Source organism: Drosophila erecta, unplaced genomic scaffold, assembly GCF_003286155.1.
Source record: "Drosophila erecta strain 14021-0224.00,06,07 unplaced genomic scaffold, DereRS2 tig00000055-arrow-pilon, whole genome shotgun sequence".
Classification (NCBI taxonomy): domain Eukaryota; kingdom Metazoa; phylum Arthropoda; class Insecta; order Diptera; family Drosophilidae; genus Drosophila; species Drosophila erecta.
In genome coordinates, this window is record NW_020825200.1 from 1,997,812 (window position 1) to 2,025,442 (window position 27,631).

The 27,631-nt window shown below is 44.2% G+C and overlaps 2 protein-coding genes across 2 annotated transcripts; one reads left to right on the plus strand and one right to left on the minus strand.

The window, feature by feature from the left end:
• Positions 1 to 672: 672 nt before the first annotated feature.
• On the minus strand, positions 673 to 1,589 carry LOC6542379 (membrane steroid-binding protein 2). Its single transcript, XM_001968291.2, has 2 exons — positions 1,463 to 1,589; positions 673 to 1,405 (listed from the first exon to the last, which is right to left on the minus strand). The coding sequence occupies exons 1-2, from the start codon at positions 1,557 to 1,559 to the stop codon at positions 849 to 851; spliced, it is 654 nt and encodes a 217-aa protein (XP_001968327.2). The 5' UTR covers positions 1,560 to 1,589; the 3' UTR covers positions 673 to 848.
• Positions 1,590 to 5,714: 4,125 nt separating this feature from the next.
• Positions 5,715 to 26,694, plus strand: LOC6542304 (protein HEG). Its single transcript, XM_026979329.1, has 12 exons — positions 5,715 to 5,850; positions 12,017 to 13,888; positions 17,126 to 17,274; positions 20,169 to 20,332; positions 20,777 to 21,049; positions 21,139 to 21,235; positions 21,717 to 21,844; positions 22,506 to 22,648; positions 23,253 to 23,375; positions 24,361 to 24,472; positions 24,585 to 24,766; positions 25,441 to 26,694. Exons 2-12 carry the CDS (start codon positions 12,116 to 12,118, stop codon positions 25,840 to 25,842), a joined length of 3,546 nt encoding a protein of 1,181 aa, XP_026835130.1. The 5' UTR covers positions 5,715 to 5,850; positions 12,017 to 12,115; the 3' UTR covers positions 25,843 to 26,694.
• Positions 26,695 to 27,631: the final 937 nt, after the last annotated feature.

Sequence of the window (27,631 nt, forward strand, 5' to 3'; positions counted from 1 at the left end):
CTTTGCGCTTGATCAAATTCGACACTTCAAATAACACTTTGCCAAATGTTGTTCTTGCTACTTGGCAGCGAGTGTGTGTTGTCCTTTTGCACATTTGACTGAATTTGAAGTGTGTGCTTAACAATTTTTGGACAACTTTTTTAAATTCCTTAAGCACGTCGACTGGCGAAACTTTGCGCTGGCGAAAAGTAATTTTGATTTTATTAGCTGTGTAGCACCTGACGGCATTCCTTCTGCTCTCCCGCCCACTTTGTCACTTCTTGCCTTTCAGCATTCAGCTTTCAATTCAATTTAAGTCAATTGCGTGTTTGGCGCAAAGTTTTTCCACACACATACCAGCACAATGGGAAACCCGAATCACCCGAAGCCCTGAAAATTCGGCGACAACTTGACAAAGTCAACAGCTTGATGGGCAAAAAGTGCCAAGTAAAAAAGAAAACACGACAAACAATTTGTTGTTATCGACATTTGCCGTTGTCGATATTTTCCTGTCGAACCGCTGAGCAAAAAAAATCACAAGACAAAGCCGGAAAAACTTTTCCGCTTTCCAAATGCCAGGAGCTCGGTCAAACGGCAAAATGGAGGGGGAGAATTAATTTAATCTCAAGCAGGAGGAGATTCTGAAAGGAATAGCCGACCATTTGTTTGGCAACCCAAGACCAGCGGAAAATATGTCTTCATTAATTTTCTTTTTTCTACAGCTCAAGCTACAAGTTACATGTAATTTTTCCAAATGCATTTGCAGTGAATATCCCCTTTAGTTGGCTTGGAATTAAATTACTAGTTCGATGAATAATATTTTATTGCCAAGCTAAGAAAATGGGATATTCACAGCACCTTAAGCAGAATCACACCGTTTGATCCGCTGCGGCCAAATCTTCGTGTTTCTCTAGACCCCCATCATCAAAATATAAATCCGCAACTACTAGGTAGCCCACGACTGCAAACTCGGCTTTCAGGCTCCGTTCCCAGCGACTTATCACATTCGGGGCGCAGACGCCCATGGAACTGCAGGCAATGTTCAGGACCTTGTTGGCATTGCAGCCGGCCAGAAGGGAGTATGGCCCATGAGTGCTGAACTTTTCTCGGCCCGGACTCAGATCGTATATGAGGCCGTTGAGGGCAGTGTAAATGGGTAGACTGGGGCTGGAGCCATCGAAGGCAGTTAGCTCCTCCACAGTGAGCAGGACAATGTCGTGTCCTTTGGTCACTGACTCACTGTCTTCCCTGGGTGGTGTGTCCAAATCCTCCTGCGATGCGTCGGTTTTCTCAGAGTCCCTCTTGAACTTGCCGTAAAATTGCGACAACTTTGTGGTGACAAAGTAGCCCACCAAGAAGGAGACCAACGCCTGGCCAAGAGGACTTTTAAGCGCTTTAGAGGCTGTCACCAAATTGGGACCCAGATCTGGGAGCAGAAGTGAGTTCATTGAGTAATTATCTAGTATGTAATAACTTTACTTACTGGTAGGAAGCATTTGATCAAGTATCGGCATATTTACGACTTTTTTTTTAACTTTAACTGGGCTTTGTTTATGTTGTTTTCGTGCGCAGCATTTCATGAATTTTGAAAGTTCGGGCGAAATATAGTCGAGTGCAAACTCAGCGAACATTTGATCATACTCAATTAAGCCGAGTTAACAACAATTTACCGCAGTGCGGAGCGAATAAAAATGTTAAGCCACCTGCTGCCAAGCTCATTTACATCAGTCATATAAATTACGTGCACCTAAAGAAATTGTTTACTATTCATTGCTTTCAAATCACAGTAAGGCAAATGATTTTTATATTTCTTCTACATCTACGTATCTTCGCAAGGCGAAGATACAAATCAGCACCTTTGTTGTTTACTCATTAAAACCTAGCTTTTCTTCGAGTGTACCGCACATAGCTACCGCGTGTGTCTACGCCATTTGCTATTAACATTAATGCCAAATGCTATCGTAAAAAATGTCGCATGGAAACATTGCCGGTCTGCTGTCAGTTGCTGTTTTTATCAAATTGGCTGTACTTGGACTTTAATATGACTTAATAAGCTCATTACAATTTTTTGCGCCACGATGTGTGCATGTGTGCGTGTGAGTGTGTGAGTATGGGTGTGTTTGAGTGTGTGTCTCGCCAACAAAGTGTAATTTTGCGCCAGGCGAGTGCTCCGTGAGAAATACATACGGACGCTTATGTAAATACAAGTACAACTGCAGGGCGACTGCCAGTCGACTGGCAGGACGAAGGAGTCCTGCGCCGATTTGGGTCGGCTTTAAGCGATACCCTCGGATTGCTCAATTGCTCGGAAAGCTGAAATTGGTTTGTTGTGGCTCTTGCCGTAATTGAGCTCCCTCAATAGTGGTTCATATAAAATATGGCATTTAATCGCATAGAATTACGGCGTGCCCCCAAATGTAGGCAATATTTTAAGCGTTTTATTGTGTAAGTTACATGGTTTTATTATTATGGCAATGATGGCACACTTACAAGATATACAATACAGTTCATAAAATTTTTCATGTGGTCAGCTTAGTTGACTTCTAATGCATGGGTCCATCATGCCCAGGCGATACCCTGGCGATTCTCGTAACAGGATTCAGGAGAAAACTGGCAAGCGTAGCGCCGTTTCGTTTCCGCCTTATGCTCGCATTAAAATTTGCATAACGTTGATTTTGTTGCGAGCACATTACGCATACGCCGCGTGTGACGTTGGTTCAAATTGCTTTGGGCACTCGGTTTGCGGCTGGTTGCTTCCTTTGCCTGTTGTTTTGTTGCTGTTTTTTTTTTTTTTTTTTTTTCCTTCATTCCGGTTCTTTTTCGCTTATTTTAATTTAATAAATTAAAACATATTTCGCATGCTGTTCAAATGTAATTACATTTCCCTCAGACCGCACTCACTACCGCTCAGGCTTGCCTTCTTTTAATTAAAAATAAAAATCATGCAAATAAAAATGAGCAGCAGTCTCTTTAAAGTTCGTATGGCTGCCACTGCCGTTCTGCGGGTTATTAATAAACTTTTCAATTGCCCACCAACCGCGAGGGCAGCTGTGTCGTATTAACTTTGTCTGCCAGCCACGCCCTTTTCCCATCCGCCCCCTCTCCAGTGTCTCTTGTTTGGCTTATTAGTCCCGCTCTGCTGAAATTTGCTTTGGCAAATGTCGGAAATCCGAATGCCAAAGAAAAAAATCACAAAATTTTAACCACAAAGTGCCAAAGCTCATAAGCCCACGAACAGCATAAAAAGGCTCCGGCAGAAGGAGCAGTACAAAGTATGCGGATGCTGCTTATTATTCGAGTTAATTAAAGCAAATTTCAAAAGGATTAGAATGCCAGCAGATTTGCTTAGTTTACTTTTGCTGGCCTGCAGCCAGCGAAAGTTCTGGGATTTTCGGCTAATGGGATCGGCTTGCAAAAAGAGGGTAACGCTAAGGGGTTCAGACATTGACAACTTAAATGGGGTTTTCCTTGAAGCTTTAGGAAATATTTATTTGCATCCGGTACTATTAAAATCATAGGTTTCAAATGCTAATTTAAACGTGTTCCAAAATTAAAGCTCATTGCCTAATTGTTATCTTTTCAGTTCGTCCGACTCCCGACGCATTTATGCAAAGCCAAAACGAGTACAGACATTTCCATAAAATATTATCAAACATTACCAGAGAAGTCTCACTCCATTTTGCAAAGCCCCAACCAATCCCCTTGGTGTCCAATGATTTATTCATTGAACTGAAGGGGCAAGGCAAAGCCATAAAAAATCACCCACATAGTTTTTGGCCCGATGCCGCCCTCACACTCGGCACTTTGGTTATCCGCCTGATGCTGAAATATTTTGCTGCACTAACCATAAATAAAAAGTGCAGAAAACGTACAGAAAAATAGGGGAATAACGAGAATAAAAATCAACAAAACTGGGCCCAAACAATGGGGGCACACAAAAACAAATTGAGCAAGAATAACAACGGATGGAAAAATATTCCCATGCGACAATTGCAAAAGTGTCAAGGTGCAGAAGGCGCCAGCCACAAAAAAAAAATAATAAAAAAAAGAAAGCAGAAGCAGAAAATAGATAAAAAGGGCTGGGAAAACTAGGGCAATAAAGCGCGGTGCCAATCTTTTATATCCTCCCAACCATGGCCCACACAAAATCGAAAGTTTTCCCACTTTGTGCGCTAAATTCACAGAATGGTAGAACACTTTTTATGCCTGGCATATTTTTAATGCATTTCGTGTGGTGTGTTTGGTTGCTGATAGCGAAATATCGGATGTATGGCAGCGTTTAGCAGACAAAGTTGCCTGGGGAACGACTGTCATTTAGTTGCTTTTAAGTGGAATTGTAAGCGGTTACACAGGCAGAAATGCCACATGAATTCTAATTAAATGAAAATGTCAAAGTGATCTTTGCACTCTTTGGTGTCAGAGGGGTTTGCGCAATATTTTCCCCTTTGTAGACTGACATTTTGTGCCAAAAGTTTTGGCAGATTTCACCGCTCACGCAGGCAGCTCACAAATAAATCAGAAACACACAAAGTCCGACGAGTTCTGGCAATGCATCAAATCAATATCTCACTGTCAATCCGTTGGCTTGGCTGTCGAACTGGCGGCGAAAAGTTTCCTTGTATAATTGCAAACGAAGAGCTGGCGAAAAATTAATGAACCTCCCAGGGAAGCGAAGGGAGGCGATGGGGGAACACCCAAATCCGGGGCATAAATATCATGCACGCCTGCGAAATTCTCCTCTTAGTTTCGAATTGATGAGAAGGAAAGTTTTGCGTGCGGGCTGGGTGCTTTTCCGCAATCATTTTCCACCCACCGCCCACCCACGCACTGCTGGAAAAGTTGCTCATTAAGGTGCCGATGAGAATTTGCCTCAAGTTCCCCAAACGATGCAGGATTATTAATAACTCGCTGGCTGCGAGTGTGTGGGTGCGTGTAAATATTTGCGCTCTCATTAAAGTTTTGCGTATATATCACGCATACGCCGCGTTGTGAACAATTAGTTGCAATTTATACGCCCTTACACACAACAGCCCAGCGAGCACTCGGCTTAATGATACTTAATGTGTAAATCATTATAATAAATTACATGCACAGGCGATGATAAAAATAATCCACAGCCAAGAAAAGTACAAATAAACTGGCCCAATCCGCATAATGTGTGCCCCGACATGCCCCTGTATTTATATGTACGCATTTCCACGCATACATATGCCGCAAAGAGGGCCAAGACGGGATTTAAGAGTGGGTCCTTATGCACGCATTAGACATAAAGGCCATAGACATTAGTGCGCATAATGAAAAGCATTTGGCAGCCAAGAGTGCGTCACACTGATGACGATAATGATGATAATAAAGGAGAAACCAAAGCAACCGCAACATCAAACAGACGCAGAAGCCGGCGAAAAAGGAAAATAAATACAGATAACACGTATAGAGATGAACGCGCCACAAGTTATGAAAGCTTTGCCTCGGCTCCTTACCATCCTCAAGCCTCATCCGCATCCCCATCCCCATCCTCATCCTCATCCTGAATCAGCTGTTGCCCAGCTGTTGGGGCATCCAATGTTTTGGGTAATTTCAGACAAACCTCTCCTCACAGAGCCGAAACTTCCCTTCAAATAAAACCCAAAACATTCCTCTCGGATGCTGAGTGCGCATGTGGAGAGCAGCGAGTCCTGCGGAGAGCAATCACTCTCCCACGGATTTTATGGCAAAGCTCCAGGACGTTTATCTGAACATGGCCAGCATCCTGGCGACCAGTAGCGGAGTAACTTTGAAGCGTTACGGTTGGTCGCGATTTGGAGTCGGAGTATCGCACAGGACCTCACAAGTTGCCCGGTCGAAGTGTGTTTACATTGTTTGCAAGCCAAAGTGAGTTCACAGCGGTCTCATCCAATCGCCAGGATTTTGCCAAGTGCTCCTGTCGCTTGTGGGCTTAAGCTGAATTGGCCAAGTGCTTGCGAATTCGGCACACAACTCGGCCAAAAAGTGCTCAGAATAAACAGAATAAACACATTTATAGAAAAGAATATTCAGCCAACAAAATACCAATAGCTGTAGCCACACAGCATTAAGGATTTTTGAGTATGCAATTGCAATAGTTGAAAAGACGGTTTACTTAATTTATTTTTTTTATTATATATTTATTAAGTGATGAATCCGTACCTCATAATATTGTATCGTAACAACTTACTTACTTGAAATCTGAAATGCTTGCAGTTTGACGGCATGCTGTTTTAATAATATTTCGAAATCAGATCGGGTAAAGTCCTCAAATTTAACTCATTCCCACTGTGTATTGCTCATTTTTGCTTAAAAAAAAGTTAAGCCAGAGTTTTTGTTTAGATTATCAGAGAAAACACAGCAGCAGATAGTATTTCAGTAATAGCCTTTTCCGGCTTAGAAAAACTTTGCGAAACTGGTCAAGTGAGCCAGCAGTTGGGGTAGTTGTGGCCCCAAAGATAACATTCTATGAAAGTCACCCACAAAATTCCTTGCAGTATAAACACAGTAAAATTCATGAAAAACAAACAAAAAGCGACAAAGTGAAATTAACAAAAAAAATAAACACAAAACGGAAAAGTGCAAACACCAGAGCCACGAGCCAAGGCCGAAGTAAAGGCGGTGAACCCAAACAAATAATTTGAAATTAAAACTAACACGATAAGCAGACTCAACGGATCGGATCGACGGACAAGGGATTTTAGCCGGAGTTTGTACGTGATTTTGCTTTCAAGAACTACATTGAATAATATTTACTGGCAGATGTGCGAGGTCCCGCCCCTTTCGCCTGATATTTCCCCCCTTTTCCACCGCTCAGCACTTGAAGTTTACCTAGCTTCTTGTGGCTACCCCCTCCCTCGGCTTTTCCAGCCCCTCCAAGTCCCGTTTTTTCCAGCTTAGCTTAGCGCTTCAAGTGGCGTGCGAGGGCTTCGATTTTCCCACTGAAGGCATGGCACTGCACGTGTGTGTGTGTGTGTATGTTGGTGTGTCTGTGTGTGTGACTGTGCGGTTGGCTGATGTTGTCACCCACGAGAAAGAGAGGCCTTAAGCGCCTCACTTTACATAGCAAAAACTAGAAGATTGAAGAGATTAGGCCCACCCGCCCACTGCCGCGACGACCCGAAGCCTTCTGGCCAGCCTCTTTCGTACACTGGCAAAAATTGGAGACCAAAGACTGCACACAAGTTATTGCAACTGTAGAAGGATTGTACCTTTAAGTTTCTTACCATACAAAGGCGAAGATAGAGAAAAAACCAGGAGGATTTACCTCGTCACTACATCTTATTACATCAGAATAAATTGATTTGGGTTATGTATTTTTTCGAGTGTCGTTTTCGCACTCGCACCTTCTTGTTTCTGTGATTTGTATGCGTTCGCCGCCTTCAACGTGGCCCCAGCTAATGTTGGCTTTCAGTTTGCCCCCGGAAAGGGGGCGCTGTGGGTGGAGTAGGTGCAAAGGGGGCGGGGCAGAGGGCCAAGGGTGCGAAAGTTAACTCCGCCATAACCCCTGCGTAGCGCACTAAAAACCCCGCCATGTCGCCCTCTCTTTCGCTTTGAGCAAGACGGCGTGTTTGTGGCATAAAAATAAAGATAAATGCGAGTTCTTTACAACGCAGCGCCGAGCACTTCGAGTTCCCATGAAAACCCCCTTTCACTACGCCCCTTTTTCCCTCTTGTAACCGAGCACTGTGGGCGATGCGTGAAGAAGTTCACTAAACTCGTGACTACAGCTATTACACAGATTCCGCGGCTTGCAAGCGATTTAACGCAATAATTTAACGAATTTTAAACATAGGTGAAACCACAAAAGCTTGGAATTATAAAAGGATCTTTTGTCAACTGCTTAGCTAGCGAAACAAACTCCTGTCAGCAAGTTTTAAAGCCAATTAAACAACTTTGCAGCTCCTCGCCAATCAGTCAAACAGTTTCAGTTGCCCAACGGTTTGGCCACCACTGTGCAAGGACACACCTTGTTTTAAGGTCCTGGCTAAGGGGTATAAACAGGGGGAGTTTGTTTTGGGTGGCGCTGTGGCTGCTATCAAAAAAACGTCACCAGCAGGCCAAAAACTTGTGGATGGAGTTGGTCTAGGAGCGCAGGGGAGCGGAGTAGAGTGGTTTTTGCGGTTGCGAGTTTTAGATTTCTTCTTCTCTTAGCCTTTTTCTCGGTCCGTGGTGGTGTGTGTGTGTGTTACCCCAAAAATGCGACCAAAGCAAGCTCACAAAAAAAGCACACACATTTCCAAATATAAAAGGGGGCAAATGAAGGAGGAAAGTTGTTTTGCATAGAGCGAAAAATGTTTTTCGCAATGTTTATCTGCAGCGGCCCATCTCCATCTCCTTTTTTTTTTCTATTTTTCTGTTGATATTAGCGCTTGTTTATGGCCCACTGTATATGTATTTTGTATACCCAGTAATGGGAGAGTTTACCAGTGTGGGGAAAGTGTAATAATATAGAACAGATACAGTACAAAAAGATTTTCGGCCACTATCAAATTTAATTTTCCCCTAATAAATATGTGCGCTGCCCAAAAAAGTATGCTACATATTTTGCACACTGCCGAGTATAAAAAATTCGAGGCATTTCCCTGGTTTTTTCTGTGTGTGTGTGTGTGGCACGCTTCGTCGCATTTTAAATTAAGCTTCATTTTTATTTCTATTTACATTTTGCTCTTTCACATCGCTTTTCCTCGGCTGCTGCAACTGTTTGCCCAGAAGAAGCAGCGGAAAAGTTTTTCCAGACATAGAGGGCCACGCCTCCCTGCCAGCGTTTTTTATTTGTTTTTCATTTTCACTTTTATTATTCCAGCATTTCTACAATATTTTTGTTGATGCCCCGCTGTTGTTGCTGTTTTATTTATTTTCGGGCCGCGCCAAGTGAAATGTTTGATTTATTTTTTATTTGCCATTGAACGTGTTTATTTATGTGTTTTTGCTACTTTGCTTTTTACAGGCTAACTTCACTCCATTTCTGTATTTATTTCTTTACTCTGCTCTTCCGTTTGCTCGGCGTTTTCGCGTGCCTCTTTTTGTAAGCTCCAGAAAATTGGGAAATTTTTAAGTGTTTTATTTTTACTCTTCGTAAGCCGGCGTAAGATATGTTTCATTTTGGGAATTAGCTTTGTGAGCATGATTTATGACAGGAAACAGTCGGGCGATCTCGTTCTGGATTACGGAAATGAGTTTTTCTATTTGAGTATACAATTTCGGCAGAGGGATTTGAATAAGCTTTGTCAAGGGGAATATTAGGTTTTATGACATATTTTTGGTGGAAAAAATACAGTGACTAACGTATTTATTTTAGTAATAGTTGTATAAGTATATTTTCTAATTCCTTTCCAATAAAATTTTGTTGGGCAATGTGTGGCTAATTACTACTGACACACAGAATATCTGAGTCAAACAAACTAAGCTGAAATACCTAGCCATTATTTCATTTTCTATTTGAACTTTTTCTGCCTATTGATGCTGTATCCTTTTAAAATTCCATTCGCAAATGAAACGAAAGGCAGAGCTTCACTTCTAATTGAAGCCATCGCCCTCAATGAATCACAGTCGGACAAAAAGCCTTTTGAAGTACAGAGTGGTCAGCAAAAAGCCGGCCAATTGCGGAGCATAAATTCATTTCTCAAAGGAAATATGAAAATTCCCGCAGTTATCCTCCTTACGACTGCTTTTTTTCAGACTTTTTGCGTGTGCAGCTCAGCCGCAAAAAGTTGATGAAAAATCTGGGAATATTGGGGCTGAAGATGCGAAAAGTTGGGCTCAGTTATCGGGACTTACCACAGCGCTGACTTTAAGGAGACTTCAAAAAAAAAAAAAAATGAAGAGTGGCCCGGGGATGCGGAACTAAGCGGATTTTGATTTGTTTTCGCTTGCTGCTGCAGGCCAATCAAAGAAATATGCTTAAGTTGTTTGTGCCGGAAAGTCCCCGATGCTCTTAACGTTTCCCCAGCCCCCCAACCACTTCCCATTCCCCCCTTGTACGCCGATTTGACAACCATTTGGGGGCTTTGAGTTTCCCCACCTGACAGACAGACCGCAGAACATAAATATACTTTTCAATATGGCCCAGCCGCAGCCTCAAATTGGATGAGTTTTAATTAATTTCGTCATTACAATAATTAATTGAATGCCTGCTGGGGGCGCTCAAGGACATGCGGCAATGTGGGTGGGCGGCTGGTTGCGCAGCTGCAACAAATTGCAATATATTTTACAGCTACTTAGTCGGCATTACACATGCACCACGGGTGCCAACTTTTCGACGCCACTGTGTGCGCCCAGGTTTGATTTATCGCCAGCCATCGGTGGTCGTAAATAGGCCAACCCAATATACTGCCCTTGGGGCTGGTAGCCAACTAAGCCAACTAATGATTTCCCATCTGATATTGCATTTAGTGTGGGCAGACCCCTGCAAGCAATTCATTACAATACTCCTAAATTACTTTGCTTATCCATTATGAAATGCTTTAAAAATGCATGTTTTTCGTTAGCAATTACTTCGTAGCAACTTTATGACTGCTTACGAGACTAACCTCATTTGAACTGCCTTAAATCACATTTTCACAGATTTAAGTCAATCCAAAGTGAAACTTATCCAAATTAAATGGATTTTCCCCACCCAACAGAGCCACCCAATCAGTCGGTGGTTTGTCCTGGCCAATTTGGTTTAAGCAGCAGTAGGACTTCGGCTCAAACAGAATATCTGAGATGGTTCATCGCATTGGACTGGTCAGGGGAACCATTTCACAGAGCGAGCACGGGCCGACTTAATCTGGGAAAATGTGCCTATAAATAGCTCAAGATACCAACTCCGCCGCCCCTCCACCCCTCCGCTCTTCGCTCTGCAGGATTATGGCTTTCCAGATAAATATGTCGCACATAAAGTACCACAACGAACGACTGTTGAACTAGAGTCAGCACACATGCCCATCCATACATGCTGCACCGGGAGAAAATCATGTTTAGTGAAGGAAATGTAAAAAAACAATTTATGAATTTATATAAATGCGGCTTAACTAACTGCAGAGTAATATAAATAACAGTAGGTTGTTCGTTGAATTTCTCCCGATATTTTCTCTCAGTGCACTCGAGAAATTCATGAGGCGACTCTGCGTCTTCAGCTGCGTTGACAAACTGCAGAGATAAGCGTGCGAAAGGGCGGACGTGGAGCCAGTACAGAGCCAGTCATGAATGTATGTCCAGCTAGAGTTCCACTCAAGTTGGCTCAATGGTTGTCCCGTCCAGTCCACTGGGCGCAATCAACTGTGAGTTGTCAGCTGCCAGAGGCAGTGGCAGTGGCCAGAAGGAGGGGCAACAGTGGGTTAAGCGCGGCAAGCCGCAAATCAATCGGGTCCCCTTGAAATTCCCAACTGATTTTGGGGCTCCAGTGCCCCTTGAAATGCTTTGTCAATTATGTAATTCCAGTCTTCCTTTTATCGGGCCATCAAATTCAATTGCATGTGTAAGTTATTTTACTTTGGCATGTATTCAATTTGTCCAATGAATTATGAATGGCCCGCAATGACCCGCATGCGGGAAATTGTTCGATTAGCTGACAAAAACATTCGACCAGCAGTTGGCAAAAATTTTCAAGTGTCGAGTGCACAAATTTGTTGCATACTTTCGAACAACTCGTCGAGCGAAAACTCTTTTTGAAGGGCCAGAAATTCGCTGAACAAGTGTATTTACCAGCTTATTGTTGTATTGGAAAATTTCAAGTGTGCGTGGCATTTCCGTAAACAATGTGTTTGGGTGTAGGGAATTTTAATTAATATGTTGCCTGGCATTATGAATTCTATTTGCGCCGTCAGATTTTCAAAAAGCCAAACAAATACTGTATAGCGAAACGCGCTGGAAATAAATACGATTAAATGCAAATATATTTGTCAGAAAAGCCAAACAACAGAAAGTCAGCCGGCCATGGATTTATACATAATATATGACCGTTTTTTGTTTAGCAAATATATGGATGTGGTTGCAAAAAAGGGAAACCAAAAGTTGTTTGCACTAATATAATCTATTTTTCTATTTACAGATTTGCAGTCGCCATGAGCGGAAATTTATAAAAACTGAAATAGTGTAACAATTTTTCAAACGACGAAAAATCCCCAAAGGGAAATTCAAAGCCAGAAAAATGTGGAAAATGTACATTTATACATTGGTAATTGCGGTGGTTGCTGCAACAACTAGTGAAGCCATAACAAATGACTTGACTGCGAAAAGCAACAGAACGCTGTTGAAAATTTCCACGGACGAATCTAGGGAAATTTCAGCTGTGGGCGGGTCAACCTCAACGGCCACGCCCACCACGACGGCCACAACCAGCACAACAACAACCCGGGCCACAACCGAGCGGGAGGAGGAAATGGAAGAAACTTCCACACCAACAACAGTCGGGCTAATGACAACCACCCAAAAGATGGTACCAGCCGATTTGGGTGAAATAGGCAGCATCAAGGATGCACTGCATCGGATTAAACTGAGCGAAAAACCAGTGGACGCAGCGACAACCACCACGGAGCAACCAGAGGCCATGGACCAGGATGAGCAGGATGAGGAGGATGTAACCCCCACGATTTCCCCGCTGCAAATTCAGATGCAGGCTGCTGCCTCCTATCAAGTAGCCGAAACGTTGGCCGACTTGAACGAGGAGGAACGGGCCAGATACGACGCCATGTTGGCCCAACAGCCCACGGCCAGCAAACTGAATATAGTGGACCTATACCCATTGAAAATCGAGGACATTCAGCCAATTATACAGAACGATAATGATGAGTTGATTAAGCAGAGAACCGTGTTCATCCAGCCTGAAAATGCCGAGGAGTACAAGCAGAATCTGATGCCCAACGAAGTGGAGATGATGGTCGACAAGGAGGTGATTGAGCTAAAGGACAAGATTCAAGTAAATCAGGAAAAGTTCGACAGCTCGACCACAGTGAAGCCCACCACAAGCAGACCGCACCAGGGAACGACAGCCGATTTCACGGGCAAGCTGCTGGCCGATCAGGATGATTTGATTACCGAAATCGAGAGCAAATTCCAGCTGCACGAAACGACAACATTGAGACCCAGAGCAACGACCATGCAGCATCCGGGAAACACATTCATTGATCGCCGGGTCAAGAAGAGCTTCGAGTTTCCCATGCAGCATCGCGCCAGCGATGTGATGGCCATGCCGCACATTGACTTTGCCAACACCAAGTTCCAAACGGATGCCGACGCGCCCAATCCCCCAGCCTCGCATCCCGAGTTCTCCACCACAAAGTTCTACAACAGCAAGGAGCTGTACAACGAAATGCTGCTCCACAATAAGCGCAAGTTAATGAAGGCAGCCAAGGCTGAAGGCAGTCCGATAAAGTCAGCGGAGGATACAACTCGGGCCACAAGCTCGAACGTGACGCCAGAAGGGAAAACTTTTGGCCCAACCACAACTACAGCGGCGGGCAGCACCACAACAACAACTGCTGAGTCAACTAGCACGGCAGCAACAACAGCCAGACTGCCGGCAACAACCACTGGAAAATATCAGAAGCAGCTTAAGCGTGCCAAATTATTGCTCAAGGCCTTGACACCGCCAAAGTCGGATGACAAGTTGACGGCATACCCATCATCGACCACCAGCCCCACCACCAGCACCAGCACCAGCACCACCAGCACCACCACCACCACCAGCACCACCACAATCGCCAGCCACACCACAACGATGGCCACTCTGCTGGCCACCGCCAGGACTCGTCCTGCCGCAGCTAATCCCACTAAGACCGCTTCAAAGCCAATCGCCAGGCCGCGCATCCTGAGTCGCCTGCAGGAGAAAATCAATTCGCTCGAGTGCGAGATGCCCAATGTGCCGCAGGACTCGCATCTGTGGCGTGGCAACGAGACCCACGAACTGCTGCTGCCCATTGTGGTGAGTCCACTCGTAAGCGATTCATGCGGGATCAAAAGTCATTTAATAATATATTTATTTATTTTCGTTGGGAATTTGCTTGGATTATTATAAAGTGAATTGGGTAATATGTATATATATTTTTTTATATATCATCTAGTTCTCTCTGTGCAGTGCGTTTATCAGCACAATTGAGGCCTTATTAAGTTCTTATCATTAGCGAGACAAAGGACACACAGGCAGCGAAAGAAAACACAGCTTAACGGTTGAAAGGAGCGGGAACACAGGGCGTATGCGTGTTATTCGAGTAAGCGGGTTAAGCAATTAGCTGGCGGTTGGGGAAACGGCAACGGAAAATGCGCAAGAAAAGTGAGAGCTGGCGACTGACTAACGGACTCCATTTACATAATACGCCTGCTGACGGCTAATTAGTATGGAGAAAGCTTAGTTTTCGGTTTTCGGGTTCCGCAACCTACGGATTAGCCAAACGGAAACGTGAATCCTAATGAAGCTGCTGAAGTTGTTAGAAAAGATTGATTAGGGACCGAGTTCAGCGCAGGCAACCCAAATACTTCAGCTTTAGCTTCAGCTTTACCAATGACAACCGACATTCGATATCCAAGTTCCCTTGGAAGAGCCGAAACTTGTTAAAACTGTTTGCTCGGCTAATTGAAAACCTTTCAGGGCTGAGACAATTCGGCAACCGAAGGAAATCAATGGCAACCGGAGCCACATAAATAAATGACAAGCACATTTGAAGTTAACATGGACGGGAACAGTTGAGTGGACAAGAAAAGGGCATCGGCACAAAAAGGATTCTCCGTGCAAATTTAATCCCCCGATAAGTTGGCCAACAAAGGAAATTATTGATCGTCATTTTATTTGGCCATTTCCCAGCAGCATGTGGACGATGGCCGTAGAGGGGATGACCCTAAGCAAGTTGACCGGAAACATTGGGGTCTCCCTAGTCCTTATGCAAAAAGGACGAAGCCTGGGGTGTGCTTACAGTCCAGTTCGCTTGTATAGGACCCACCGAAGTCAGGTGCAAATTTGAGCTATAAATAAATCGGCTATTTTTCGTTTGAACTTAATGTTTCTTTTGAAGTTTAATTTTTATAATAAGCAATAACGGGAGATGCAAAATGTATAAATAATTTGCGGTCCTTTAATAGCCACAGGAGTGGTTATTTAATTAAGTTTAGAAAAAAAGCACAAGCTGATTATAACCTATTAACCATTATTTGCGGTTATTTAAATCTGGCTTATTAATTGATGACTGCAAATTAGTAAATCTAGGTAATTACTTTTATAAAATATACGCCAAAGATGGGTAGTATTTTAAAGCCTGGTCATTCAGGGCCGAAACGCACTGTCCGCTCGGCTGAGAAAAGGGTTATTCATTTCTTTATTAAATCGCATTTGTTGTTAAATCACGAATAAGCTAGACAAGGGACTCCAGCCGGAGCTCATCTGGCGAATTCCATTCGGGTCAGGGCTCCAGTTCGGAGTCAGTTTTCCTTTCTGCACATATCCCTTTCGTGTCCTGTTTATATTGACGTAAATCAAGCCATTTGCCTGGCCAAATCACAGCTGCTGCTGCTCCTTGGCAAATATTTAAATTCATTTCGTAGAAAATACACACCCTTTTCATCGGCATCAGAAGTTATGTGAGCCGAAAACCTTTGACTAGCTGACTGTGGACCGAATGTTTAATTAACATCGAGCGGACTGTCTATTCAAACGGCTTTCTGTGTGTTGCCAAGCGAAATGCCATTAAGTTTGATGGCCATTTGAAGGATGTTTTGGGCGAGATTCGTTTCTTTTGTGGGCGGCCAAAATGGAGCAGCAAAGAAGGCAGCGAAATTGATTTCCTGTTTACTTTTTGGCCAGCAAATGGCAAATGGGAAATGGCCAATGGCAGTTCGGCCATGAATTTAATTAAAACGCACTGCAGCATTATGCAAACTCCGGCCACCTGAATGGAAAATACATATACTTTAGGCATTGGCATAATGTGTACCTTGCATAAAATTAATGCCGACTTCCTTGGCGCCTCAAGGTCCTTTTTCTGCCGAGCTACCGAGAAAAAGAAAACAATTAAAGAAAACAATTTTGCATAAAAGGTGGACGCTTTTCATCAAGTTTTGCGCTCTCGGAGGTCAGTGAAAACATTTCTCAACTGAATTTGTTTACTTTGCTGTTTGTTGTTTCGGGCCTCCTTTTGATGGAATTTTTCATTCTGTCTGCCTACTGTATACTTCTTAAGTCATTTAAGCCTAAATGCATATTTTTAGTTCCTTTCTGAGCCTATGCTAAGTATTGTGTGCAGAATGCCCTGGTTGCACTTAAAAGATTCAAAATATTTAATTGCTACAGCTTATAGAATAATACCTTCATTCTGTTTAAAATTGAAATGACTTTAAATTAGAAATTTGTAAAGTACATGTCGAGTTTCGGCCAAGCGTAAATTTGAATATTTCATGAAAGAACTGTGGACATAAATTCCCAAATATTTGTGGTTTTAATTTCGACAAATTGTATGTTTCCAAGAAGCGCGGTCCACAACGAAAACTTGTAACATATACAACAAATAAAAATGGAAATTTATGCCATTACCTATTGCGGTGTTCATAAAAAAGAGCCGACCACAAAATACGCATGAAATTCTATGCGACCTAAAAAACTTGGCCATTGCCCAGTGGGTCAACATTCCCCTTTTAGATGTAAATATGCAGCTTTTTTTCGTCCTGGCCGACATACAATGTGGATTTTTATGTGCGTAGAGACAGGCCATTAAAATGCCATAAATTTTGAGCCTCTACAAATCCCCCCCAAAAAGTACAAATGCGGCATAAAAAGCGACAGGCAAACTAAACCGCTTCAAATTGCGCAAAAATATGCTAAAATTGCCGGACACAGAGGACGAGCACATAAAAAAGGGCAGGGATGACCGCAAAGTCGACTTTGGGATGTGGATTTCTATTATTTGTATACCGACTTTGACGTGCCCCACTGGCGGCGTATGTCTGGCTTAACCCGAATTAATACAAATTTGGCAACATCGAGTGGATCCGGGCATATGCCAGAAACTTTGCTAATATCCAGCCGGAATGAACCTTTTAGCTGTAGGTTTATTAACTCGGGGCTGTTACTACTTATTTAACTGATTCGGTCCAAAAGGGACAGCAAAACTTGCTAAATAATTCAGCTTTCCAGGCTCTGACTAACCCATTTGCACCCCAATCTGATCTTCTCCAGACCACGGAGCACTGCAAGCCGGACGAGCACTGCGTCCCCAATGTCCTGACTTGGCGAGGTGAGGCGGAGATCCAGTCCGGCGACATTTTAATCGTGGAAATCAATGATGCCATGTTGAATCCTTCGCACGAGCCGAACAACACCAGCAGGTGAGTGTGAATGCTGAGTTTGAACTGTATTTAAGCAAAAAAATGGTTAGTTTAAATTGTTGTGAACGAGAAATTAGTTTTCAGTGCTGCTGGCTAAATTTAATCCGCAAACAATGGGATACAATGTATAATAGAATTGTATCGCAGCTGTGCACTCCAAACTTTCAGTTTAATCCTGTTGGCAGTGACATGTTGTAAAAGCGGAAAAAATACTTTTTCCCATTGCCATGATGAACCATCGATTTTTTCTTTCGAGGTGGAGATACATAGATTTTAATACAGTGGATGGCTTCGCCTTTGAGGCACGCAGATACAGTTTTCCCAAATAATCTGAGACAATCACGACTTCCTCTGCGTCATTTGGTGTTGTACGGAGACCAACAGTATCAATTTACGGCAGATAAGGTATCCAATTACATAATCCCCACTTTTTGCCGTCGTTACTTGTTGAAGGCGACTTAACCTGGCTGCTGGCAGTGATGTATGCAGTTGATCAAAGCCCGTGACTCGGGTCCCCGGAAAAACTGTCATTAAGTGCCATCAGCAGCATCAGCAACATCATCAACAACAGCAGCAACATCAGCGGCAGCAGCACTTTCCACCAGCAACTGCTGCCTCATCATGGAGCTCATGATGGAGCGACCCTTTCGCCAGACACCTGAGTTTACTAGGAAGCGAAAGGGGGAGTCCCCGAGTCCGTGCCACAAAAAACGAAATCACTCCCCTATTTTACACCTAGTTGGCAGGTGGTGGGCGTGGCTTGGGCTATTTTTACTCTTGTTTTATATTCAGTTAAACGCTTTAATGCGCACTGAAACGTGTTTGTTCGGCGGCTTATTATATAATAACGTCCATTAGGGACCTTTATTGATTTTTCTCCAGCACGTCTGCTCGAGTCGAAAGATAGGGGATAGTTAGAGCTCCCAGACACGTTCGCCATTATCTTGGCCTCTTTACAGTTTATTAAATTGTTTACTCTTACTTGGCAGTCGCAGTCTAACTCTCCTTTCTGGCCATATCCCTTATTTCAGCTCGCAAATTTTTATTTCTCTTCGTTTATTTTATAAAACCAGACAAAAATGCCCCAACAAACTGCGCATATAAATGCGATATCACCCAAGCACTGAAAACAATGTTGTCAGTACTAAAATCATTGTAAAAAGTCCTGCGCGGCAGGAATTACAGATCGAGTTTTTGAAGAAGACGTGGGATTAAAATGGACTATTATTTTTTGCCGAATCAATGCCTGTTGGATCGCGGATTTTTCTCTGCGTGCAGTCCTAGCTGTTGACCATTAGTCATGGGCCTGGTTGTACACACAGCGCAGCTGGCTGACCCTTTTTGCCATGGCAATTATCACGTTTCTCTCGGCTTTGCTATCATTTTTGGCCCGACTGGACGGCCACACTTTTGGCCCTTTTTAATTTGGCTCGGTGTGGTGGTGGCTGGTTCTTATCTTATCACTTGATAGATGCCGCAGCCGCCAGCCATCAGAAAGTTTTTCACCCCGGAGAGAAGCGCAAGAAAAATTAAAATTCATTTGTCGAACTTTGGGCCAGACATCAAACGCGACCGCGCTGGAAATTTTCCGCTTTTCCTTATATTTCCGCATTTCTTTTTGCTATCCGGCCCGCGGCAACTCTGGCAACTGGGAATGCCTGGCATAAGTTCCGATTTTGTAACTTTCCTGGGGGCAAAATAAGACCGCAAACAATCGAGTTAGTTGAGGAGTGAAAGTGATGCGAGGTATAGCGCACAATTGAGCGCTGGGCCCGCTGAGGAAAGTTCCCGCCAACTATGAAAATGAGATGTCAAAAAAGTTTTTATTATCGATTTAATATGTGTATGTGTGCGCCTCCTGCCAAGTTAGCAAATGCAATAGCAACAAATAATAATGCTCCTGCGAACCCAAGGAAAAGCGAGTGGGTAGCAAATAGATTGGCGGCGCTGGAGGTGGAGCCACTAACTTTCTGGGGTCGCACTTTTCCAACAACTTTTCCCTTTTTTCCTCGACTACGTGTTGTTGAAAAACTACTAACTTGGATACTGTACGAGGTGTCTCCCCCTATTTGTATCTATGCTTTCGAGGCAAGTAGTGGAAGTACAGAAAGGGCTTCACATGAGAGCTGCAAAGCAAAGTCGGCAAGATGGCTTCGAATGAACACAAGTGCAGTACTTCTATAAGGCGGAAAACTGAAAGGCTTCAAGAGTTCATAGTGAAACCAAGGAGTGGAACACATGTCCCTTTCCACCAAATGAATATCGAAAACTAGAACCAAGTGGCAGAAACCATAAGGCGGGAAGCACTTAATAATATTAAGTAATATTTTAAAGTATGTCTAGATACAACTTAGGGAAAGTGGACGCATGTTTACACACATAGGCCCAGGACTCGCCAATTGGCACTCCATTAATATCTGCTTATGAACTGCAGACTGCCGCAAAAGTAACCGCAATAACCGCCTGGCAACAGGGAAATTAGAAGGAAGCCCTGCGGCCCGGGAATCCTCAAAATAAACCCTTCTTTCCGAGGCAGCCGCCCTGCCCGACTAATTTCATTTCCGCCTTTGTGCTATTTAATTTCCGCTGGAGCTGGAGGAGCTGGAGGAGCGCGGTAGCAACTGCTTATAAATAAATTTCAATTAATTAAGCACATACACAGGCAAGACCGAGGCAGTAGGGACTACGATGTCTTCGGTCATATTTATAACTTAAGCAAGCAAACATAAGCCATTTAGCTTGGCTGCCACCTTGAGCCCCACTCATTGCATGTCTGTGTCTATTTTTCCGCACCACCTCCACCCGGATTCTGGATGCTGGATCCTGAAACCTGGATTCTGGACTCCGGACTCTGAACGCTGGTCGCTGTCCCAATAAACGTCATCCACGAGCAGCGCCGTCCATGCCACACAGGTGTACCAGGTGACTCGTTCCGGCCACGAACACTGCGATGTGACCGAGGGCGTCCTGCTGGATATCACACCGCTGGTGGTCGACGGCAGGAAGCTGGTTACCCTGTACGATAAGGACCTCACCGAGGGAGTTAACCTGCTAATTGGTGAGTACTCACTTCAGCGGGTTGCGCCGAATTTGTGGCTTCAAACGGGCTCATTCCACTGCCAACGTGCGGAGTCTTAATTTGCAAATAAAAGTTAACACCAGAGAGCACATCCATGTAATATGCGATGAAGTACGTTGCAGAGTTTATGTTTCCTGTGCCTTAACATTTTCTGAACCTGTCCTGTTGAATATTTAAGTAAAATGTTCCCCAAAGCGCCATCAGCACCTCGGAATGGGCTTCCCAGTTGGCCAGCTAGGGTATTCCATCTTCATCTAGGCGGTGTCATTTCCAACTCGTGCCAGCGGAAGCTGCCTTTGGGGAGCCGTTTTTTCCCTGTTTGTGGTTCCCGTTCGGCCTATTAAATGCTTTTTTTTTTGTCCCCCGCCGGAGCCTTCGTGTTGCCTTAATTAATATGAAACCCTTTTCTGCTCCTGCCCACAGTGGTGTCCGAGTTGTGGGGCGCGCAGTGTGTGCGCCTGAAGGTGACCACCAAAACCGACAATTGCGGCGAGAACGCCGATTGTTCCGGCAAGGGAGTGTGCTACTCGAACGCCGGAATGGAGGAGTACGAGTGCCAGTGCTGCAGCGGATTCGCCGGACCGCACTGCGAGGAGATAGACGCCTGCAATCCGAGTCCCTGCACCAACAACGGCATCTGCGTGGACCTCTCGCAGGGTCACGAGGGCAACTCGTACCAGTGCCTGTGCCCGTACGGTAGGTCATTAGCTTGGTGCCTCATTAGTGGCTGTGGGTGCGCTGCGATAATGCTATTAATATCCATCCACTCCACTTTGTCTCCGCAGGATACGCGGGCAAGAACTGTCAATACGAGTCGGATCCCTGCAATCCCGCCGAGTGCATGAATGGCGGCAGCTGTGTGGGCAACTCGACGCACTTTCGGTGAGTCTGGGGCAAACAATAGGCGGCAAAGAAGGCAGAAATGGCTGGAAGATGAGTGGCTAAGCTGCACTCTGAAAAACAAACGGCAGCCGTACACACGGAAATGCCCAAGAACCTAAAATTAAAGATTTTTACGCAACAAACATTAATTTGCACAGCATAAGTTGTTGTCAAGTCAGTAAAGAATAGTACATGGCAGCAATTAAAACCTAACATTTTCGAATAGAGCCATCACTTTTGCTCCGAGTGCAGGGTACACATTCAGCAGCAGCAGCAGCAGCAGCAGCAGGAGCAGCCTTCATTCAATTATCCTGGCCATTGTTTTGCGGTTCTGTCTAGCCGCCGCCGTCTGTGTTTGCTCATAAATGTTGACTTTTGTCGCATGTTCAAAATCCCCCAGTCGTTCCACCAGCTCTAGCCAAGTTTTTGTTATACTTCTGCGACTCCCCACTGTACTAACCCCCTCTGTACCGCCCCGCAGCTGCGACTGTGCTCCCGGCTTCACAGGACCTCTTTGCCAGCACAGCCTGAATGAGTGCGAGTCCTCGCCGTGTGTTCATGGCATCTGCGTCGACCAGGAGGACGGGTTCCGCTGCTTCTGCCAGCCAGGTGAGTAAACGGGGCCAACAGTTCCAGCCAAATAAGCGCAAATTGCCTTTATTCTTTTGTTGATTCGTTGGCGAAATCGCTCCCATAATGCCAATATTTTGCGAGTTATCATCGTCGAAATTGCACACAGCGATTGCTGGCTTTAGCTGGATCTATTATATATTGGATTTTTGGACTAGCTTTGTCATGAATTATATTTGTTTTGCCGAAAGAAGAAACTAGCTTATATATACTTACTGTTCTGTATGTGCGAGTCGAATATTGTACGGGCATTTCTGCACGGAAAATCCACGTACTTTAAGGCAATCAAATTTCGCTTTTGCAATTGAATTGAAATCAGCGCAAATCAAAAAATCTACATCGGAGCTCATAAATTATTTCATTGGCACAAACACAATTTGCATAAATCGCACTCAATCACAATGAAAGTAAATGTATAAAAAATCACTGAGACTGAGACTGAGACACAGACGAGGGCAATTCCGGAAAGTCGAGACAGTAGTCTGTCGCCCAAGCACGAGCATTTCCCATTTTCCATTTCCCATTGAAATTTCCATTTCATTTACTTTGCACATTTACATTACCCGCAAGCTTTTCAACTGAACCCTTCCCCCATCTCGAACTCACCTTTTATTTCATTTCTTCGAATCCTGTCTCGCAGGATTCGCCGGCGAGCTGTGCAACTTCGAGTATAATGAATGCGAATCGAATCCGTGTCAGAATGGCGGCGAGTGCATCGATCACATTGGCAGCTACGAGTGCCGCTGCACGAAGGGATTCAGTGGCAACCGCTGCCAAATTAAGGTGAGTGAGCAATGTCAAATGAGTTTCAGCTGGGCGGAGAGGAGTTTGCAAAACACACACGCACTCAACATCTGAGTGCTGCGATAAGTCCAACTAAATTGCTAGAATTCTAATAACTGGAAGCACTTCGCCTTCACAGTGCAGCAGATATATTGTTTGTAATTTATCTTAAGCTTCAGTTGAGCAGCACTTGTACCATTTACGAAGCAATCCGAGATGCGCGAAAACATGACTTGTGAGTCTGCGATGAAAATTGAGCCCCAGGAGTGCCCATCAGTTGGTGCTGGCTCCCCAGGATAATCAATATTTTGTATTGAAAACAAATCCCGCGACAATTCCCCGATGAGAAAGTGGAAGGACTCCAGCCAGCTGGCGGTTGTCTGCGAGTCTGCGAGTCCTGAATGGGTATTGATTTAATTTGCTCCGACCGAGAGTCGCGTACAGGCATAGCAAATGGCATTGGATGGCCGTATGTGTGTGGGTGGGAGTGTATCCTTCAGATACGAATGCTGGGCAAATACATTTTTGAATACGTAATGAAGCCTCGCAACTCTGCCGCCACAATATGCTCTGATTTGTGCCCGCTCTCTGCTGTGTTTTCTAGGTTGATTTCTGCGCCAACAAGCCCTGCCCCGAAGGACATCGCTGTATTGATCATGGAAATGATTTCAGCTGCGAATGCCCAGGAGGTCGCAACGGACCGGATTGTAATCAAATGCCACGAACGGTAAGTCATGATTTATGCAGTTTCGCTTGGGCTCCGCATTTTCGGGAGCTTCCTTTTGCCAGTCCTCCAAGTCCTGCAAGTCCTGAAAGTCCTGCAAGTGCTGCCAGCATTCCAGCCAAACAAATTGTTGGCAGTGGCATAATTGTAGCCAATTTTGCTGGCCCAATTGCATGCAGAATTGTTTGTGCGGCTGCTGTGCATTTTTAAACTGATTTACGACTTCGGTTTGCGCTGGCCGCCCATAGAAATTGATATTCCGTGTAGAAGTTTACCGCCTGCTTGGACTTGCAAATCGATTTCCATTGAAGCCAACTTGGTTCATAAATCGAGTTAGCCCCCAACGAGGGGTGAACCAACTAGGAGGAATTTAATAAACGCTCAATGGACTTGATAATTTGTGGTGCTAAAATAAAACTTAACAAAATGTACATAAATTAAGCGGCAAGGCGCCATAATTAAAGCTTTGTGAAAATGATGGACACGCTGACTAACCGCGACTGCTCCAAGGACCCAAGCATCCGCAGCACACTGTCATTATGCTGGGGGAGGGCGGGGAAAGGGGCGTGGCAGGAGCAGGGCAGACCGCGGTTCCAAGTTGCGGCTGATGGTGGCTCGTGGCTCCTGTTGGGGAAGGCAGCTAAATTAATTACATTCTACATGCCAGGTACACACAGAAAGTGGAAGAATGGCGGTGGCGCCTCCATTCTAATTGCTAGTGGGCGTGACTAGAGGATACGAGCGCCGTGAGGCAAGGATATGGGATATAATACGAAAATTGTTGTTCTCACTTTTGGGAGCCCGAAAGTGTGCTGGCGAAATGATGTAGTGAGCCATTGTTTAAATGAAAACCCTGAAATGCAATATTGTTATATTATCTATATTTAATAATGAACAGGTTGTGTCCATATCCAAATTAGGTTAGCCAGAATTAGCTCCCGGGGCAGTTCCCGATGCAATCCACCTCCAACGCATTGATAACTCTCAGTACTTCCAGCAATGCAACGTGAATCCGTGCACCCATGGCGGCACTTGTTGGTCCAGCGGCGATAGCTTCTACTGCGCCTGTCGTCCCGGCTACACAGGAACCATGTGCGAAGGTGAGTTGCCCAAAAGTCATTAACTTGATTAGGGCCATCAGAATATATATATATGCCTTACCCGGCGGCTATCTAACTTTTTTCCGGCGATTTCTTTCCGGCCTTTTCGCAGATGAGTTCGTGGTGGAGACGGTCGTTAGTTCCAGCGAATTTATTGTGGACGATGCGAACGCCAGAAATTTTAATGACAAAACTTTCGGTTCATCGGTTGTGCTTAAGAGTCCCATTGAATTGCATAATGCATATTTTGCGGCCGGAGTCCTGGCAGCCGCCATTTTCATCGTTGCCGTTGTGGTAAGTTCCTCCTCATATACCAGCATACCCGCATGCCCGCATATCCTCCTCATCCTCCCCTGGAATCCGGGGAACAACTCGAACAAGCTCCCATGACCGAACGGGGGAAATTGTACTCTGCGGTTATGCAAAGTGCGCGAAATGGCATTGCATATTCATTTCGATGTCGGCAAAATGGTTCGAGCTGCAGACGAGGCTTTAACCAAAAGTTGCCCAATCGCCTGGACGCCGGGGCTTAAAGTAGATGCAAATTTATACAATTGGTGTCCGTTCACAATGTGTGCGCCTTCAAGTGGAGAGTCGAGTCCATGCCAATTTATTGGTAGCTGTGAGCGATTTAGCATGGCTCCCTTGCCGAATTAATGCAAACTTGGAAAGTCCTGCAGAGGACAGGTTAATGTCGAAAGTTTAAGTTGGACTATTTAACGGGCAAACTTTGGCTTTTTTCTGTGGGGTAGAGGCAAAGAGGTATCATAGTTTCACATACAAAATGTATATGCAATCAGAACTGTTTGCAATGGGGAGCTACCTAAGTTGATTTCAGTTTATAAAGCTGCTGCCTTTTGGTAAATAGCTTTTTTGGCAACTACCACTCGCTGCTCCACTTGCAATGCCATTAGGCGGCAATCCATAACCATTTACCTAACCCCCGTGCACATTTCTCGCCGTTGCAGGTCACCATTTGTCACTGCAAGGTCAATCAGACGTATCGGAAATTCTCAACACGTTCCACCTCGTTTATACCCATTCTGGGCTTCAGTCGCCGCCCGAAAATGCAGGGCAAGCTGAACAAACACTGGCTGAGTGGCAAGGGGGCCACCGCGACCAGCAGCACCAATAATGTGGCGCCCCCGGGTGGACCGAGGGCCGGCGGAGCAGCAGGCGCAGCAGGAGGAGCAGCTGGGCAGCAGCAGGGAACCCGGCATCTGGCTGGACAGATGCAGACGCAGACCACGCTGGGTGGCCAGCTGCAGGAGCGACCTTTTCAGCGGCACCTGGCCATGAATCTGGAGAACGACATGTACTACACGGTGGACTTTAGCGAGAACTCACAGCACTCGCCGTTGATACAGTGAGACTTGGATATGAGCGGCGGATGGCTGGTCAAATTCACTCCACGCAAAGAGGAGTGAGCGGGTTGGGTTCGGGTTCGGGTGATTGTGTAATTATCTTTGATGCTACTCGTTGAATATTCCAAATATTGAACAGTATTCGATAATAATAAACTAAAGAGGTGTGTGAACTAATTTAATGATTACGATTCCGGCTAATGCAAACACAAATATGTATGTAACATATGAGTAATACATGAATCTCTGGCATACATTGCATAACGTAGGCTTAGCTAACTTGTTTATCAACGTTTATTTTGGCTAAGCACACACACACACGCACACACGCACACACAAGGCACACTGACACAGAAAGGATAATGTTTGATTATAAAATACCACGTTGGAAGGGAGATCATCTGGCATTACGTAAATGTTTAATAAGCTTGCATTAAGCCTTCTTCAGTTGCCCAGACTGCCCAATCCTATTTGTCCGAGGAAACATCAATTTATGTTGTTTTCTCATGTGGAATCGTATTAGGGCTGGTCTCAAGGAGCAGACACGGCAGACCATCTCGGCTAATTGTGGCCACAAAATCTTCATAAATTTGGTATGCAAATTTGCTATGCCCAGTCCCAAATTAAAGTTTATAGGTGCGCATTTGCATATGGACATTTCAAAGAGATTAAATGACTTTGCTGGCCGAGTTCAAAAAGATATCTCCTTCAATGTAATTAGTGTGAGATGTGCTTGGGAAACCCAAAGCCTTTAGCAAAACATAAAAGAGAGCCAAACTAATTATGCTTGCTGGTCCGAAAATATGACACTCTAATGAGAAACAGACATAGAATTTGATAGGTTTTAATAAAGCATGGTTTTCACCGCATTTTCATTTGCAAATGTTTGCAATTAGTTAAATATAATAAAGCGAAAGCCGATTCGATTGTGTTGCGTTTTGGTGGCGATGAAATCAATTTCCCGCGAATGTGTCGCAAGCACTTGAATTATATCAACTAATTTCAGCAAATTCTGTTTAGTTTAGTTTTAATTAATTTCGCCCCAGCAATAAATTGCGCAAATGGGAGGGTGGCTTAAATTGAATTCGGTCAAGGCAGATATCATAGATTATTGCTGCTGCTGGCTCCGAATGTTCGACCGCAGTCGAAAGTTGTTAGTGAAAAGTAATTAGCATAAATTAAAATCGTTGCCACAAAAGTTAATATGTTTTTTGTGCATAAATAATATTTATTTTGAAATTATTTCCATAACTGAATGTGTGGTGTGTGTGTCCAGGTGCTGGCTACATTTAGCATATTGCTGTTGATATGTAAACATAAATACTGATCGAATTGCAAAAGAGGTCGGCACAAAGTGGAGCTCACTGCGTTTTAAATCAAATAAAGTGGCAAAAAAAAAAAATAACACAAAAAAACAAAAGCGTAAGGCAAATAAGTGAACTATATTGAGACTTGATGCACTCATTTTTGCATCAATTATAGATTTTCGTGCAATTTGATATGCAGTGAAAAATGAGATTGTAATTAAAAGGCTATATTAAGTAATTAATAACGATAAACGGAGGCAAGCCGAACACAAACGAATACACACAAATGGAAAACAAATAACATAACATTAATGACACGCCTTAGCCTAAGGGGAAAATCACAGACACAAAGAGAGCAAAGCCAATGAAAGTAATGTAATGAAATGAAATAAAAATAAACAAAAAAATACAAATAATAGCAACTTAACCTATGGCAAAGCACTCCGCGTTTTGGGCAATTACAATTTAATTTTTAAGCCAATCAGCGA

What these genes read in the sequence shown, in the direction of transcription:
- LOC6542379 (XM_001968291.2), bottom strand. Translation starts at nt 1,559, where the DNA reads ATGAAATGCTGCGCACGAAAACAACATAAACAAAGCCCAGTTAAAGTT. An exon ending in TGATCAAATGCTTCCTACCA is followed by an intron (nt 1,406 to 1,462) that starts GTAAGTAAAGTT and finishes TTCTGCTCCCAG; the next exon opens with ATCTGGGTCCCAATTTGGTG.
- LOC6542304 (XM_026979329.1), top strand. Translation starts at nt 12,116, where the DNA reads ATGTGGAAAATGTACATTTATACATTGGTAATTGCGGTGGTTGCTGCA. An exon ending in AACTGCTGCTGCCCATTGTG is followed by an intron (nt 13,889 to 17,125) that starts GTGAGTCCACTC and finishes GATCTTCTCCAG; the next exon opens with ACCACGGAGCACTGCAAGCC. An exon ending in GGCAACTCGACGCACTTTCG is followed by an intron (nt 21,236 to 21,716) that starts GTGAGTCTGGGG and finishes ACCGCCCCGCAG; the next exon opens with CTGCGACTGTGCTCCCGGCT.